The sequence below is a fragment of the Strix uralensis genome, chromosome 6, assembly GCF_047716275.1.
Source record: "Strix uralensis isolate ZFMK-TIS-50842 chromosome 6, bStrUra1, whole genome shotgun sequence".
Taxonomy (NCBI): domain Eukaryota; kingdom Metazoa; phylum Chordata; class Aves; order Strigiformes; family Strigidae; genus Strix; species Strix uralensis.
The window spans coordinates 22753506-22770781 of NC_133977.1; the positions used below are offsets into that span (position 1 = coordinate 22753506).

The 17276-nt window shown below is 36.7% G+C and overlaps 1 protein-coding gene across 12 annotated transcripts in view; it reads left to right on the top strand.

Moving 5' to 3' along the window:
* The window catches only part of METTL8 (methyltransferase 8, tRNA N3-cytidine), a 37763-nt gene that overhangs the window by 5429 nt on the left and 15058 nt on the right, over positions 1-17276 (top strand). For 2 of the 12 annotated variants that reach the window (XR_012629486.1, XM_074873227.1), the window contains exons 1-4: positions 4013-4128; positions 7119-7274; positions 11656-11747; positions 16420-16811. Coding sequence is in view for 9 of the 12 variants with exons in the window: in XM_074873227.1 (XP_074729328.1) it covers positions 4121-4128; positions 7119-7274; positions 11656-11747; positions 16420-16811 (648 nt within the window). In the remaining 3 variants the exon portion in view is untranslated. Of the gene's footprint in view, positions 1-31; positions 555-688; positions 802-4000; positions 4129-7118; positions 7275-7706; positions 7748-8349; positions 8917-11655; positions 11748-16419; positions 16812-17276 lie in introns of those variants that run through there. The other 10 variants (XM_074873231.1, XM_074873230.1, XM_074873229.1 and 7 more) reach the window with 10 other exon arrangements.

The window sequence follows — 17276 nt, forward strand, 5'->3', positions numbered from 1 at the left end:
TGCCCCGCGGCAGCCCGCCCGCTCCCTCCGGCGCCGCTGAGGCGGCCGGGCGGGTGTTGGGGCCGCGTGGGAGCCCGCGGCCAGCGGGTGGGAGCAGGGTAGTTCCCCCAGTGTGGGGGTTGCAGCGGCGTTGCCGCTGGCGGAACGCCGCACGGAGCACCGGGGCAGGAGGAGGGTCGCTGTGCAGAGGTCGATGAGAGCCGCCGGCAGTGGTCGCCCACCGGTACCGGCGGCGTCGCCCCCACGGCGGGAGCTCTGCCCCAAGCCGGGCTCCGCTGCCGTACCCTGCCCTCAGGGACTGAAGTAAACGCAGTGCGCGTCGGCATGCGGGGCGTGTACATGGAATCATTTTATCCCCCCCCCCCCCCCCCCCCCTTTTTTTTTTTTTTTTTTTGTTTTAATTAAAGGCAGGAAAGTTTTGTCAGTGATAGTTCAGCGAAGGGAGAAGTGGGAACTCGTATCTCAGTTCTTTCAATGCTCCTGTTGGAGAGTGACGCCTCGCGGGGCTCTGCCGGGCGCGGGCAGCCGGTGGCCGCGGCCACGGGGGATTTCGGGTACTGCTGTGCTGGGTGGAGTGTACCCGGGCTTGTGGGGGCGGACTTTAAAGGATTTGTTTAAAACTTGTTTAGAACTCCAGGGTCAATAGCGGCTTCCTGAGATGTATGACACTTGATTTTTATATTTTTAGAGCTACATCCCAAAGGTTGTCGCTATCATCAACAGCTGCTTGCCAGCAGAGCGACTGAAGTCTGTGGAAAAACTCGTTTCCCTTCCTCGACAGAGGCCAGGCGCCCAAATGGGGTAATGTCAAGTTGCTGATCTTACATGTTTCTGTGTCTTTTCTGCAGGATCTCTGAGTGGAACCTTTACTTTTTGCTGATACTGTAACAAAAAACAGATTCCTGTGATTTTTCTGGTGCTTTGCAGTTATTTGGATGAAGTGAGCTAAGCACACAAACATGGTGGTTGCAGTTGCGCCTCCAAAGAGTGGGTTAGGACAGTATGCAGAGCGTACTGCCTGGTGGGTCCACAACGTTGCCAGTGACTTCAGAGCTGGCAGGGCAGGTTGCACCTAAGCAAAGTCCTTGTGGACATCCAGAGTCTTGCAGGAATCTCAATGAACGAGGTTCTTCAAAGTAAATAACAGATAGTAGTAAAACTCATGTTGCTGTATCTCCATTCTCAGCATCTTTAATAATAAAATAATGTCGTTTGTGTTGAGACAAATCATCTTTTGATTGTTAGGCAATACAGTTACATGTTCAGTATTTTGTAGAAAATAGGGCTGAAAAACAATTTATGTGATCAAAAGATATGTACATAAATGCATGTTCACTGTGCATGTATATGTATACATAAAGTCAACACAGCTTTGTTTTGTTTTTTTCTTCCTACGTCAGCACCAACCAGCAGAGGGTGCACAGGTTAACTCGGAAGCTGATGGCTTCCTCTTGATGTTGAACTTGTGAATACATTAATTTAGTAAATCAGTTTCGTGTTGTATTCTGCTGTATAAATAACAGGAAAAGACGTGAATTACCTCATGGAAAAAGCAGAAAAATAGGGGAAAAAAGTAAAGGATTGCACAAGAATACCGACGTTATTTAAATCCCATTCTACACTTACTGATATGTGGGTGGACAACTTGTCTGTAAAGTTAAACAAATGCAGGATAATAGGCTAAAGAATTACTTGTAGAATTTGCCTCTTTACATTATGCAATATTTAAGAAATTTGTAGTGAGAGTAACTGTTATCTTCTTAATTTCTGTTTTTCAAATTATTTTAGTCAATAATATTTATAATGACACTGTTTCTGAGGGTGCCTTTAGTAGGTGTCACAAACATAGAACAGCAGAACAATTAACACCGAAAATGTTACTATAAATAGATCTATACAAAAGTAGAAGTTCCATTCCAAGCATGATTCTAGGATATGAAAATATAATTTTAGCTTCAGTTGGAATGAAAGTATTTTTCACAAGTTGAACTATTTTGAATTCAATTCAAATACTTTTATTGAAGCTTCATTTTCAAGGCAAAATAGTATTTGATAGTGAAGTCAGAACATCACTATTACAAATGGAAATAATGCAAAACACTTGTCCTAATCAAAACAAAATCTTTCAGCATTACAAAAAATAATGAAAATGTTTGAATATATTAAAGTGTCAACAGAATTGCTACATTTCTTTAAAATACTGTGATTTTCTTGAATCAGCATTTTTTCATGAGCTTCTGTCAGAATGTTTTATCACCTGCCTTTACAAATGACAAAATAAATAGGAGCTCAGATTTAGTTTAGGATAGAAAAAATTACATTAGTCACCTGTGGCAACTGAACTCCACATTTTATCCATACAATTCAAATAAAATGCTTTTGTTAGTTATTTAATGCTCACATTAATCGATTAAAGATTCAGTAAATAAAATGCATCTATATTTTTAAGGTACCTGTTTCTTTCTTCCTTGCTGGCTATTCATGTCTCTTTGATCTTGCAGTTGCCGTTATTTTATCTGTAGTTGCATTTTTTCAAGCTGTCTTCGTTAGCTTAAAAACATATTAACTAGTGTAGTTGATTCCCTCAGTACTGCAGAGAAAGCTTTCTTTGCTTCCACTGTCTTCTAAGATCAATAGAATCATATGCCAACAAGAATTAATGTTGCAGTTCATAGTCACAATTGAAGAACATTTTCCTTTTTTTTATGGGAATTGTTTCTCAAAAATAAAAGAATAAAAATACAATTATAAACCCTGTAGTTTTATAAGATACTGCAAAAATGTAGCAGAGTAATTCCAACAGCAGTATCAAGATGGAGAAGAGAGGCTGAGAAACAATTCTCAGTGAATACAAGATTAGGGAATTAAATAATATTTTTTTAAACTCTCAAGGACTTCTAGGTCTCTGCTTGTCCCTAATAACTGTCTGCTTTCTTACTTTTAGAAGTGATTACATAGTACCTACATACATTATTTTATCCCAAATAATGTACCTTCAGGTTCTGTTGCTGATCTCCTGGATGTATAGTGATTCAAGTAAATGTTTTCAGTAAATGAGCAGTTTTATTTCCCTCTCTCCTTCGCTCTACCATTGCATAAACTATTTCCTCTTTGCTTGACTTTTTAACAGTCTACCTGGCACGTGGTGTAAGAACAGGCTCTTCTTACTCAACCTTTCTGTACATGTAGTTAAAATTATATCTGGTGGGGTTTGTGTGCTTGTTTTTATCTGCTGTTACTTTTTAACCAATGTTAATTGTGTTGTCTCTACAGGAGTCAGAATAAATAAAAATAATTTTTTGTTTTGTTTTTATTTTCCCCTTGGTAGTCAGTGCTCTCCAGTAGTTTTACTGAAGTTGCTGTGTGCCAGCAGAGAGGCCTGTATCATTGCTGGTGATGATGCATGAGAAGGAAAAACAGTTGAGAGTTTTAGATCTGCTGAGTTTGAAAAGTTGCGAAATATCCTATTGTTTCAAATGTGCACAGTTTTTTTTTGAAGTGTATTGTTGAAAGACTAATCATGAAGCCCCAAGAGGGCGTGTTTAGTCTCTTGGTAGAATAGAATGGCATTAAGCATTCACTTAATGAATGAGTCTGGTAGACGGTAAAGTCCCCACCTTCCCCTCCTCCCCCTGCTCTGATTTGAAATAGTAAGAAATATTAAAATGTATATATTCTAAAATTAACCACTTGTAATTCATAGTTATACATTCTGTGTTACCATTATCTTGACGAATTTTTCACTTTGTGTCCATGATTCCCACTTGCCACTTTGTGTAAGGTGTTCTGAGTTTTGGTAGGGTTTGATAGTGATAAAGCAGATGAGCTATACTTTACAGGAGAGCATTGTCAAATGTTGTGTAGCTAAGCTTCTAGGTGCCAAGCAGAAAAAGTAATTGTATTAAGTTCATTGTTTCCAGAACACTTTTCTGTCTAGAAATATAAGCTGCACATACTCTTCCTAATACAGACTTTTTTTATTTCTTTATAATGGACACTCTACAAACCTCAAAGATGACAGGTTATTTCTGTTCTGTTTTGGTTGTTTGTTTTTTTTCGGACATCTGTTTCAGAACTGATACTTCTGAAGGATTTTACTCATCAATGAAGTGGTTTACATATGTTTCGGTGTGTAATTCACTATTTAAAAAGCAAGATTAGAACAGCTCTTTTCTCTTGTATCTCTAGTTTTTCCTCTCTGGATGTGACTGTTCAGAGGTTTTAACGCCGACATCAACTAGTAATGTATTATTTCATGTCTAGCTGGCAGTTGATGTGTATACTTTCTTCCGCATGTCCACCTTCAAAAAGCTTTACTAAAGGTGCTGTGTTAGATTGCTTGGGGAGGAGAGTAGTTTTAAGGCTGTTAAAGTTTCTCAATGAAACTGAGGACCTGATCCATATTTGTAACAATGACAAAATTCTGAATGCTAAAAGAGTGCTCCACTGGGCAAAAAAAATCTTCCATGTTGCTTTTGAGTGTGGTTACTAAGTACATTATTTCTTTAAAGTTTTTTCTGAAAAATAGTTATGCTGCCACAAAATATAGGCATTTTTAATGTAATTCAGTTTCATGATAATATCCTTAAAGGTGGAGGTTGAATTGCTTTGATTAATAATCAAACTTAAAGCCTTTCTGACCGTGGCTCTGAACAAGGAAATAACTTAATTCTTTCAGATAACATTTCTTGCTGTCATGGCTTTAGGGTATGATCATCTTATATGACAAAGAGAAAGGGTGTTTGCCTCTTTCATTAGCAAAATCAATTAGAGAAACAATTGAGCAGTGACTTACTTCTGAAAATGTAGTTTAGGCTTCCAAGTAATTTAGATGCTTTTTGAACTTTAGTAGCCAGATTGCCTATTAATCTCATGATCTATGGATAACTAACTCTCAGGGATATACATGCATGTCTCCAAGGAGTTCCTTCACATTTAGCACTGGATGCAACTGTAAACTCCCCCACCTATCCCACTCTCCTTGCATTTTCTTGATGTTTCAGAATTTGTCAGCTAAAATTGTGCAATTATCACTCAAAGGATCACATTCTTATAAAAAGAGCTGCATCTCTGGATTCTACTGATGCAAGATCATTTTAGTCATCTGACTATAATTCCCATCTGTGCATCTTTTCATGTTCTTACTGAGATATTTAGAAAGCCAAGAAAAATTATGTGACTAGCCTAGCAGCTGAATCATTGTATTTTATGTTGAATATCAGTGCTGGAACAGGAAATGCAAGTTACTATCTCGGGTCTTTTTGAATGATTGAAGGAGGAAGAAGATTTGTAAACAGTTTGCGACGTAATCTTTATCGAGGCATTTCTATACTTTAATAATAACAATTTTAGATCAGATTAAGTTTTGGGTTTTTGGGAGATTTTCTATTTGTTTTTGTTTTCAAGAACATTGCCTTTATGTAAATTACACATTTTTCAGAAATTGTCATGGTGTGTTAATTTTCATGTCTCATAATTATCATTTCATAATATTCCACATATGTTAATAATTGTGCATTAAGTTATTAAAAATGCATACATATTTTCAAAAACAAAGCATGAACAGTTTGTAGTAATTAAAGTATAAACTGCAATTGTTTTAGTTGCTGAGACACATTTTAAAAAAAAGAGCCATAATAAACTCATTAACATTAGAAGACGTTTTAATTTTTTAATAGGACTAAATGGTACATTTTCATTGTATGGTGAGGCCTCATATCCTGGTAACGTTGCAGTTGCCGCAGCTGGAATTTATCAGTGGTTTTATTTGACATTGACCAGCCAAAGGCAAACCCCATTTTATTTAATCTTTGGCAAATAAAAGAAATTTTAATATTTTTTCTCTTTTTTTTCTGTAGGCTTAAAATGAATAAACAATGCCCTTTTTAAAGCATGACTCATTCAAAAGTACACCTTAAATGAGGAATTGTTCATTTAAGTGATTCCTTTGCCAAGCTTTGTATTGATGTTTGCAAATTAATCTTTTTTTATTCACAGTACAAGACTTGTGATCAAATAGTACTATTTTCCTCAAGATAAAAATCTTCATTTTGTAACCAATTTGCACAGAATGTTTTCTGATAATGTCTGTATTTAAACCATGCCTGTTCTTTTATAACTACATTTTGTATTTCCAGTGCATTAAATTTGTGTGTGCGGTTTATACAGAAGCAGCACTCAAAAAAAGAAAAAAGGCAGGAAAAAATAGGACTAAGAATAATTTTTAAAGTCATATGCAGAGCACTTGAAGGAAAAAAGAACAAAGGCTCATCAGGGTAAAAGTAGTAGGAGGGGTATTTCATTTTACTCATCTCCTAGAAAGCCTACTTTAACAAGAATATGCAAAAAACCCCAAAAGCCAACAAGAAAAAATGCTGGCACTAGCTACACACACTTGTTGTCTTTCGTTATTAATACTGTATGAAAAGATTCCAAGTAAAGTAAAGTACAGCAATGTAAGAGAGAATTAGACATGTCATAGAGAAATCTCAAGCACTTCATATATAATTTGCATGAATAGAAATTTAATGTTTCAACCCATTCATTTCAAAGAGGCATTAAACAGGGATTGGGAGAATACATGGCAGAAATTTTGGAAGGCTTTCTGTTGCATAATGTTTACACTTTAAAAAAAAAATCTTTCATTTTCTATCTAAAAGTGTAAAGCCACAATCACAGTTCTAGAATGAAGTCTTTTGAAGATGGTTACCTAGTGAGTGGGGTGAAAAATGTCAATCTCAATGACAGCACGTACCCACTAGAACAAGTGGTTTCTTTACTGATCACTTCTTGCTTGTCTTCTTAAAGGTACAATATCAAACTTGGTTTATTGTTTTCCTGTGTACATCTTTTTCCCCTGCCTGATAGGACTTTGAAATGGTACCAAATAATTTATCTTTCAACTGGTTTCATTCCAGTAACCTACTTTGGGATTATTTGGGCTTTCAGCACACTGAAGAGATGTTGCTGTTTTCTAAAAAGCGTTTAAATTGATGCTATAGTAAAAGATTATTACTAAAGTTGATATTGGTGCTTGATTATTTGACCAGTTTCTCATGTAAGTGACATAAACAATTAAGTTACAACAAAACTGTAATTTGAGTTAATTGTGTTTTCAGGTCTCTGAACAAAATGAATTTCATTACAAGGCTTTCTGCTTTATGTCTGAGGAAAAGCAAGTTGCAACAGAGGCACCAAAGTGGTAGACGACCAGCTGTTCCACTTGGATCACGGATTTTAACTGATCCTTCTAAGGTTTTTGAGCATAACATGTGGTGAGATGTTTCTTCAAGGCTGATTTTCTTATATTTTTGTGTGTTATTTACTATGATGAATGGGTGGTGTGTGTATATATATATAACAATGGACTGCCAGAATAGACGTTGAAAGGTAGTACTAGAGAGAACTTGAGACTATCACAAGTAACCTGACAGTTACGAGTTCTCAGTGACTTGTGTAAAATTTAGCTGCTGAGCAAGTAGTAAGTCATGGAATAAAAGGCAAAATACCATTATAGATCAGTAATGAATTAAGAGACAGAAAGTGTAGAGGATAAGTAGTCCATGTTATAATGGCAGAAAGTTACTAGTTAGGTACAATAATGCTGCATACTGGATTAGCACTGTATTCCAAACTTGACACCATTTCAAAAGGAACATGTAAATTACTTGTATTCTTTTAAAGGTGTACTGAAGATATTACAGATAGCTCAGCAGAGATTTCCATACAGTGCACAGTTTCAGAAAAGGTAAACTGAATCTTAAATAAATTATATAATAGCAGCGGAAACATTAACAGGTAGTTGTTAACAAGCATAATAATTGCCCTGTTTTGCAGCAGTACATCTCCATCTCTAAAAGGTGTTTTTATGATTAATGGGGGCTCAGAAAAGAGTGAGAATGCTAGTCAACACAGTGGGAAAACTGAGATTGAAAAGGTTAGGATTTTTGACCGTGGAATGGAGATGAATACAAAACAGTAAGTGATACAGGAGGTGTTAGAAGGGTAGAAGAATATCTAAATCTGTCTAGAAAGTAGAAGAATATCTACCTAAGATATTTAGAAGACCAGGAATTTCTATTCCTATAGTACATAACTTAAGAACAAGGAATATTTGATGAAAAGGGAATTTAGAAGCTATACAAGAAATTGTTTTCCACATAATTTTAAAATATATTTTTGAATTCTGCCACACACCATTTTTGAGAGCAAGGATTTAGCAAAATTAGAAAAGTGACTGGGTGTGGCTGATGATAACCAATGGGTAACATAACATAGGAGTAACATGACAAGTTTCAGGATTTAAGCTTTCTTCATAAAAGTAATCTGCAGTTCTTATACCTTCCTCAGAGGTGTCCCCTGCTGGCAACTGGCAGAGAAGTTACTGGACAAGCTTTTGTTCTGAAATGAAGTTTCCAACTTGCTGGGTTTTTTAGTATTATTATTCTTTTTAATAGTCCTTTTTAATTGTTAATTGATCCACTTTACTTTTTAATCTAAATTATTTCCCAAGTTCCTCTAATAAAATTCTGATGAATAAAAAGGTTTTAAGAGAAGAACATGACACAGAGACTGTCTTCGTTACTCTTTTTAGTCTCTAAATTTGGGCTTAACTCATGAGGTAAGATATGCAAATAGATCTGTCACCTATTACTGTTTTCTAAATTAGACGTCCCCAAGCCATGGTCCCCAACACATACCACCTTAAGGCCAAATCTGGAGTTATCTATACTTCTGTAAGTTCCTTGGTTGAGGAAGCTGGTTATTGTGTTAAAAGAGTGTAAAGTTTATCTCTGTGTTTCATATATCTATATGCAGTGTCGTTCTTAAGCATCTTCCAGTCTCAAGACCTCCTGCTAGATGGAAAAATCCTTTACTTGTGTGAATGCTGACTCAGATATAGGCTATATAGTCTAGGTAGGAAAAGATTTTAAGAAAAAGATCACCCTTTTTCTGTAACCCTTGATGAAACTCAGTGTTGATTAATTTTTTAATTTCCTTCCTAATAACTGATCATGTGTAGCTTCAGTTTTTCTTGCTAGCATTTGGTGACAGTCTAATACAGTTATCAAACTATGATGCAGGTGGTTGGGATGGATTGTGAAGATGGGATTGAAAGGAACAGGGTTGTTCATGAAGTGGAGCTGCAGATGAATCCACATAGCTTAGAAGGGAAAACAGGTGAAACTGAGTTGCAGGAGTGGCTGCGTGGAAGTCGCAAAGGTCTTGATAAATCAAGAACCTGGCTATGAAGTGTGTGGAGGTCCTTGGATCTGAAGCTGGCTGAATCAGCAGGGTTCTCACTAGGGAGATAAGGGGGATCAGGATGAGTGGTGGTTGATCTAAGTAGATCACACAGGGTGTGCATAAGAGATACATCCTTCCTAGCATTGATGTATGAGGATTTATATCCTCCTGTTTGCCACTCATCATCTTTGGTAATTCATGAAGTGGCATCCTTCTTTTTGCCTGTATGTGAATTGGCAGGGAGCCAAGAGCTGCTACCATTGCTGCTAGGAATACTAAGCAAATTAAATTTGGGAACTAATGCTTTAGATATTTGCTGTGGTGCTTTTCTGTCATCTGGAGAGAGAAATAATGAATGATGTTAAACATTGGAGCAAAAAATGTCTTTTGCTTCTCTTCAGGTTAGTAATTGGCATAGTTTTCACATACTAGTTTTCAGAAATGATTAAGACCTATGCTAGCAAAAAAGTTAATGGAAAAGGGGTGGGTTGAATAAGCTGAACTGAAAGTAGCATTGCTTGATCTTGTCAGGCCTACTCATGCTTACAGTTCCTGGTGTGGTTAAAATGGATAGCTTGCTTTGCTGCTGTCAGTGTTCAACTTAAAACACTTCTGTACTTAAACACTTCTGTGCTTAGAATTTTTCTGTATCCTGTGTTCCTGCCAGCTTGTATTGCTAAAGGAGCTGCCTTGTTTGAAGCATCCATACTATGTAAATAGTTTGCATAAGAACTGTGCTATGTCCCCTCTTTTGCAGATTTTGATCAAGAAGTGCTACTGCAGTCCTGTTGTTTGGGGTCTTCCATATAGAAATTTATAGGAAAGAGCCAAGAGATCTTTCTTCAGCTTTATGCATTTCCAAGGAGGGATAAAAGAGAAAATATTGTTGATGAAGATGGAGGACTTCAGGCACCTGTAGTATTGCATGTAGAGCCCTTAAGGGCTTTGACGGACACACAATGGTGGATTAAAATTGATCGGAAAAAGCTTATACCACAGCAAATCATACTGTCAGCCTGTCTGACAGATATTATTGCCATGTGAATAGTCCTTGGATTCAGCTTGCTAGAATAGGCAAGGTCAAAACCAGTGATAGCAGTGAGGGAAGCAAGTCTTTCCAAGAGGATGGCTGCCTAGTAATGCTTCAGTCATACAGTTTTATTCTACTACAGCATGTCTGTCAGAGCCTTGACGCTGCACAGGAACATTTGGTATATGAACAAATACAGGAAGGGGAGAGGCAACCTGCTGGGGACAATAATAAGAAATACTTCAGTAGAGATGCGGAAACCAAGTCTGAGGCAAGCAGACAAATACATACCAATTAGTCTCCCACAATTAACAAAAGAGGAACAGTGAAGGTCTAAGAATTAAATTACCTGTATATCACCAAGCATGGAACAGGAAGATGCTCATTAGCTTTTAGACACAGTTAACTTTTTTCAAGTTGGCACCTTGTTCCTTTTCCCATAGTAACCAATGGAATTTTAGTCATAGGCTTTCAGTTAATTGATTTCAGTAGGATTAGGATCTAACAGGTAACTTGAATTATATTATCTAATCTAATCTGTTTTCTAAAACTGTTCAGACTGGGCAGTTTGGAGGGATGGCTGGTTTGCTTTTAAAAGCTGCCAGCAGCATGTTTTTGGGCACTCCCCATTGTGGCCTGATGCAAACACAGAATCTGCAGGGAAGGCAGTTTAGTCATCAGGGTTAGATCTTGGCTTGGTTTTGTGGCCGTTTAATGGATTAATATAACATATAGTGAACCACTTTACACAACAATAGATAGCATAGACTCGAACCATTGCAGCACTGCTTGTCTTTTCTTAGGAATGTCTCATTCTTTTTTCTAAAACTTTTCTGTCTCTATTCTGCAAATAAGTAAAGTCCTGTTCATCAATTCCACTTGTTCCACTTGAATAGGTGGATTATGCTCCCTGTTTCAGGATCAACTGATTCATTTGCTAAATGACCTTTGTGCCTCATCATGAACATTACTAATATGAGGAGTTTCTTGCATCAGGGTGTTTGTTGATAGGTCTATTACTATGTCCAGGTAAATGCAGTTCTAATGGGACACTCAAAATACATTCCTATAAACGCACTCAATTTACAAGATACATGTTAATTCTATTATTAAGAAAAAAAATGCATACTATTTCAGCCTCTTTGCAGTTGCAAGATTTTTCTTAATTGTTTCACTTGAGTTTGACCTAACTAGTAATTAATTTTTATCTATCACACACTGAAACTTAGTTTTTAACTGTCAGTCTCTTTGTGGTCATTTGCTTGCATTCAAAAAGAAGATGTACTTGAGACAGTGTAGCTAATTTATCACTGTTTTCCCTGGGAAAAACCATTACGAAAATCCTATTTAAAGGCTGATTCTTCAACTACCTTTTGCAGGGACCACATGCAGTGGTCACAAGAAGAAGAGGAGAATGCCAAGGAAAGAGCAGCAGAGAACTCACTTGTGAAAGTCCATTGGGAAGACCAAGGTAACAAATTCGTAATGGCTTAAAAATTCCTATTGTAATGCTATTTATTAAAGCATTTAAAGATGCTTTAAAATCCAGGAGCACTCTTTTTATTTCTACGTTCTCATGTCTAAATTTGTTGTTTGTTTGTTTCCTTTGTTGCCTCAAAACATTGTCTCAAAGTGTGTTTTTCTAGCAATTCAGTTACTTATTTTGCATGGGGTGGGGGCAATATGCTCTATGTAAAACAAGTACATCGGTATGGTGCAGTTGCAAGTTCTGGCTCTTTTTGCAGTTGGTGAGAATAAAACTACAGGACTTCATCAAAGGGAATGAATTTGCAGCCAGCTAGGGTGCTGGGGATGAAAGTTCACATGTACAATATTCAAATGCTTTTTAATCATTTGTGGACTGTTTAGAGAGCTGGTGTTTGTACATTGCACCATATTTCAGTTAAGTGCCATGAAAGTTGCACTGGTCCCAGCTGGTCTCAGCTTGCTGCCTTGGCCAGGCTGAGCTGGGAGTGCTTCAGGAACTTTGTGTGGAAGGTGCTCCAATACATCATGCAGAGTCTGCTCTGTAAATGATTAAGGAATTTCATGTGTGTCTTTAGAGGGGAAACAATGTTTTCTGCATTTCTGAAGAATGATAGGCCTAGGTTCAGACTGGCAAACTAAACCCTGGACTAAACTCTAGGATAATTATGTATGCTAAAGCTGGAATATCAGCTTGATATTAGCATAGAAGACTGGATTCTTAGTTTGTTCCTTTATTAGAAAGATATTCCAAAACCAGTTACCTGGATGTCCTGGGCCTCAGTTTACTTGGCATGTCTGGAAGCTGTCTAGATAGTGTCATTATGATCCTGTGCTCAGTTTCCTTGATGTAACTAGGGCACATGATGGACCTGTGAATGTCTCTTGGATTGTGTGCCCTTTGTCACTTTGAATGCTCTGGGATTGTCATCCTGCCCTTTTCTGTTACCTCTCACATTCTTTATCTAAATACAGGAGTACAATGTTTGGTTTTTAAAAATGACGTCTGATATTTTCATTTGATTTGTATAAAAAGTTGAAAAAGAGCTCATGATTGAAAAGTAAGCTGTGTAACCATGTAGCTCATGGAACCTTTCATTCTCCATGTACAATCAGTTAGAACGTAGTTTGTGCTGGTGAGAAATGAAATAATCAGGCATTTGTCTATTGCCAAGAAATACAAGAATCCAAGGACATTTCCTATCAATGCCCCTCTGTTTAGAACTTGAATAGGTGAGCATTGCTGATATTGTTCCTTCAGAAAGCTTCAGCTTCATTCTGCAGGTGGAAGTATGTTTTGGCCTATTTGTGTAAACAATGAACTAGATGGAAGCTAACGAGCAGGTTATTTTGGGGCCTCGGAAACTGCAGTAAGGGGAGCAAGACAAGACAGACTTCAGCAATACTATTATATCGCTAAAATAGAATAATTCTGGTGAGCCTTGTTAAACCAAGAGATGTTAAACTGAATGAACTCATGATATTACCTCTGGGAATTTCATTTACTTATTAGTATGTCCAGTTTCTTCTCAGACATGCCTGCTAGTGTATGAAAGATTCTGTCAAGGAGAAAAATCAGTTGACTATGGGATTTTTTTTGTCTCAAAAGGTTATATGTTTATTAGTTTTGTCATTTTTATATGCTTTGGAAAATTTAGTAATCAGGCTACTTAAATATATAAAGTTAAACAAAAAATTGATAATAATGCATGTGTAGTTATTACGCAGTGGTGCAGGAGTGACCAGAGAAAGAATGGAAAGTAAAGTGTTCTTTCACTTGAACTTATGTAATACCATACTAATACAATTTGAAAGGCTGACTTTAGCCATTGTTTTCCTTCAATTCTGAAATCTGGAAAACTTGATGGGAATTTAAGTACAAGGGTTCTGAGCAGACGTAGAAAAGTAGTGACTATAATAAGGGGTGATAATGATTTAGTAACTGTTTGAGTAGAAAGTTAGTTTTTTATACTGAAGCTGAGCAATCTATGAATGTGCAACTTCACACTATTGAGATCTGGTATATATGACCTCAATCAACTTTGCGCTTACATTATAAAACAAGTCTGTACAGTTACTCTGCATGGCTGGATCTTGCCCTTTAATAATACAATTGGTTGTATTAAATGTTAAATTAAAAAAATTCTGCAGATTTCTAGGACAAGGCATTCTGCCACCTCCTTGCCACTTCCCACTGCCTGTCTGTGCCTCTAATGATAATTCTCAGCCTTGTTTATCTCTGAAAAGCTGTAGCGATTTAGGAAATAGTATGGTAAGATTTAAATGAGAATAGTAGGAGAAATGCACCGTATATTTACTCTGTGCATTTATATTAAAAGAACTAATGGGTCAGCGTAGGTGAGTAGGGACAAAATAAAAAGGCAACACATTATATGTTGTACACTTAGCAAGAGATGCCAAGGGTAACATGTAAATGCTTTGGGAATGAGGTGAAAAATCAAGAAAAAGATTTGGTTTGGTACTTGGGAGGGATGAGGAAGGGAAAACCATCAACAAAAGAGACACTGAAAAAGCTGTAATTCTTATCTTTTTATCAGCCTTCCTTTGAAAGGGTTAGCTGCAGTCCAGTGGCTAGCACAATTAGTGCTAGTAAGAAGGAAGAAAGATCTTGTTCTCCTACTGAGAAAGAACAGGTTACAAAGTACATTCATAGAGTACATGGATGACTGGGAAAGCAGAAAAGAGAATATTTAGTTTTTTTAAAAGGGAGGTAGGAAAAGAGGAGAGTCAGAGAATTAGTTTCAGTTCCTGGAAAAATACTGGAAGAGATAATCCAGAGCTTGCAGACACTGGGTTTGGAAGAACAAAGGAGATGAATACTGGCCAACAAATATTTTTCAAGAATAAATCATGTAAAATCAAGCTAATTTCCTTCTTGGAGAAGGTTACAAGCCCTGGGGATAAGGAAAAAACAGCAGACGTCCTGAAATTTATCCTTAGTCAGGCTTCTGACATGCTTTACTTGACATTTTCATAAGCAAGTTAGGCAAGCGAGATCTAATGAAACTGCTTTTGGGTGAATGAATGCCTAGAGAGATCCTTTCAGAATGGAAGGCTGTACTGGGCGGAGAAGTGTTTTGTTCCATGTCCAGTTCTGCTTGGTATTTTCATTAGTGACCTCAGGACATGGGAGACTTGAAGATGATACTGAGTGAAGAGATGTTTCAAGTATGGTGAAGGACAGGATTACGTTTCAGAAAGGTCTTGACAAACGGTGGAAAAAAAGGACCTGAAAGATACAAATTTGCTAAAAATAAATGCAGAATACTTTGCCTAGGAATAATTCCTTGAAAAAAATACTGGGTTCTGGAACAATTGGCTAGGTAGTCATTTTGCAGAAGAAGATCTGAGGGTTGTGGTGAATCACTAGCTGAATCAGCAGTGTCATGCTGTTGCAAAATGGCAAGCTGGGAGTTATAAACAGGATTACAGCCTGTAAGCCTCATAAAATATTCCTCTTGCTCTGCGTTGATAATGCCTTTACCAGAATGCAGCACCAAAAAGTAGTAAATCAATTGGATAGAATCTAGAGAAGAAAAACGAAAATTATCAGAAGTCTAAAAATGGTTACTTCTGTGGAAAAAAGAGATCTAAGTTTATACAATCTAGAAAAGAGATTGTTTATGGGAGACATAGTAAAAGACTTTGAATAAGTAAAGAGGTGTTGCAAAGAGAAGTGAGTAATCTTGGCTTTATCTGCTTGGTTAATGGGACAAGAATTACTGGACTTAACCTGAAATTTCCTTATTGCAATTTAGGTAGTGGAAAAGGTTCCTAACTGTACAGATGGTGAAGGGCTGTAATATATTACTGAAGAAAGTTGTCAAACCTATATGAAAGATGGTATTTTAAGAACAAGTTAAGACAAATTTCTGTGGAGAAAGGGTATGAATTCCCTGACTGGGTGAAATCCCTTCTAGTCCTATTCTTTGACATTCTAACATTAATTTAAAATGTTTTGTGAATTAAAAGTTAACACAAAGGTCTATTGTAAGAATCTCTGAAGTATTTTGAAAGTAAGAAAGCAAATATGTTGCTTCTGACTGTATTGTTATTTTCTGTCAAAACTGCATTGTTAAATGGTTAAGAGTGAATTACTGTGTATACTGTCTATAAATGCAGTAGCATTTATCACTCCAGTTCACAGAACTGGATTTCTAATTGATGTTTTTCTTGAGAGATGACTAGCTACCAACAAATTTGCAATTGTTCATAGAGTTCCATAAATCATGAAATTAATTTCAATTTAGTTTTTTTAAATACGAAAAACATGGAGAACATTTATTTGAAAGGATGCATTTCTTTTATAATTTGAGACATGAAAGCCTCTCTAAGAAGCTTATGATTGCATATTTTGGTGATGTTGTTCTATTATGTCACTGTAGTAAAAAAAAAAAGATGATGCAGAAAGCCTGTCTGCCCCATCCTAAGTGACATAAAATCAATTAAACCCTATGGGAGTTATTTTGAGCGCAGGTTAAGGTAAGACGCAAAATCTGTGTTTTTATTTAGATGTGTACAATTTGGGAAACTACAGATTTTTAAACTGAAAATTTGGGGTCCAAATTCCATGCTGCTTTACAGTATTTTGTAGCTAAGCTCATATTCACCAAGATTTTGTTTTGTTTTATTTTCAGATAAATATGAGAGAGAAGCCAATAAATATTGGAATGAATTTTACAAGACTCATAAAAATAACTTTTTCAAGGATCGCAATTGGCTGTTTCTGGAGTTTCCAGAAATTCTTCCAGAAAAAATGAGAGAAGAGTTGAAAACAGAAGAAAGATCTTCAGGACACACAAAAATAAATAGTATTGACAGTTTTTCATGCAAAAATGAAATGTTTGAGGAAGGAGAAAAATATTGGAAGAAAAATTATGGAGGTGGTTCTACTTCTGTACAAGGATATGTATATAATAAAACACAAGCAAAATCTCTTACTGACAATCCTCAGGGTAAAAATTGTGGAGAAGAACTTGGCAGGCTAGAATCCTTCCCTGGTAGTGATGCCAGTTACAGAATATTAGAGGTAATGCACTGCCAATGTTCTACCCCTCATGTACAAATCCACTTAATTTCTCAAAAGCCTGATAAAGACATTTAGTCAGCATCAAGAAAGTAAACATTTAGAATTTGACATACTACATTGATTTATGGCAGAAACTTTCAGGAAAACCTGTGATCGGGGCTTTGTTTTCCCTTTAAAGTTTCTCCCAAATCAGAATTTAGGGCTAGATTTTCAGATTCCATTTTCACTGGAAGTTGGGTTTCTAATTTCCTTAGGAAAGTTCTGTCTTAAAGTCTTGAAGTGAAGGTACTTGATGCATTCTTGCCAACTGGTGAAATTGGACAAGAATACTGCATTTTCTTATGCAGTTTGAGAGATGGATTATCTCTTAACTTTAGAAAGGCGTTGAGGAGAAACGTGATCATAGAAGTGATTTGAGGATTGAAGTATGAGCTGTTTATACCTTCTCTGTCCAACATACCTTCA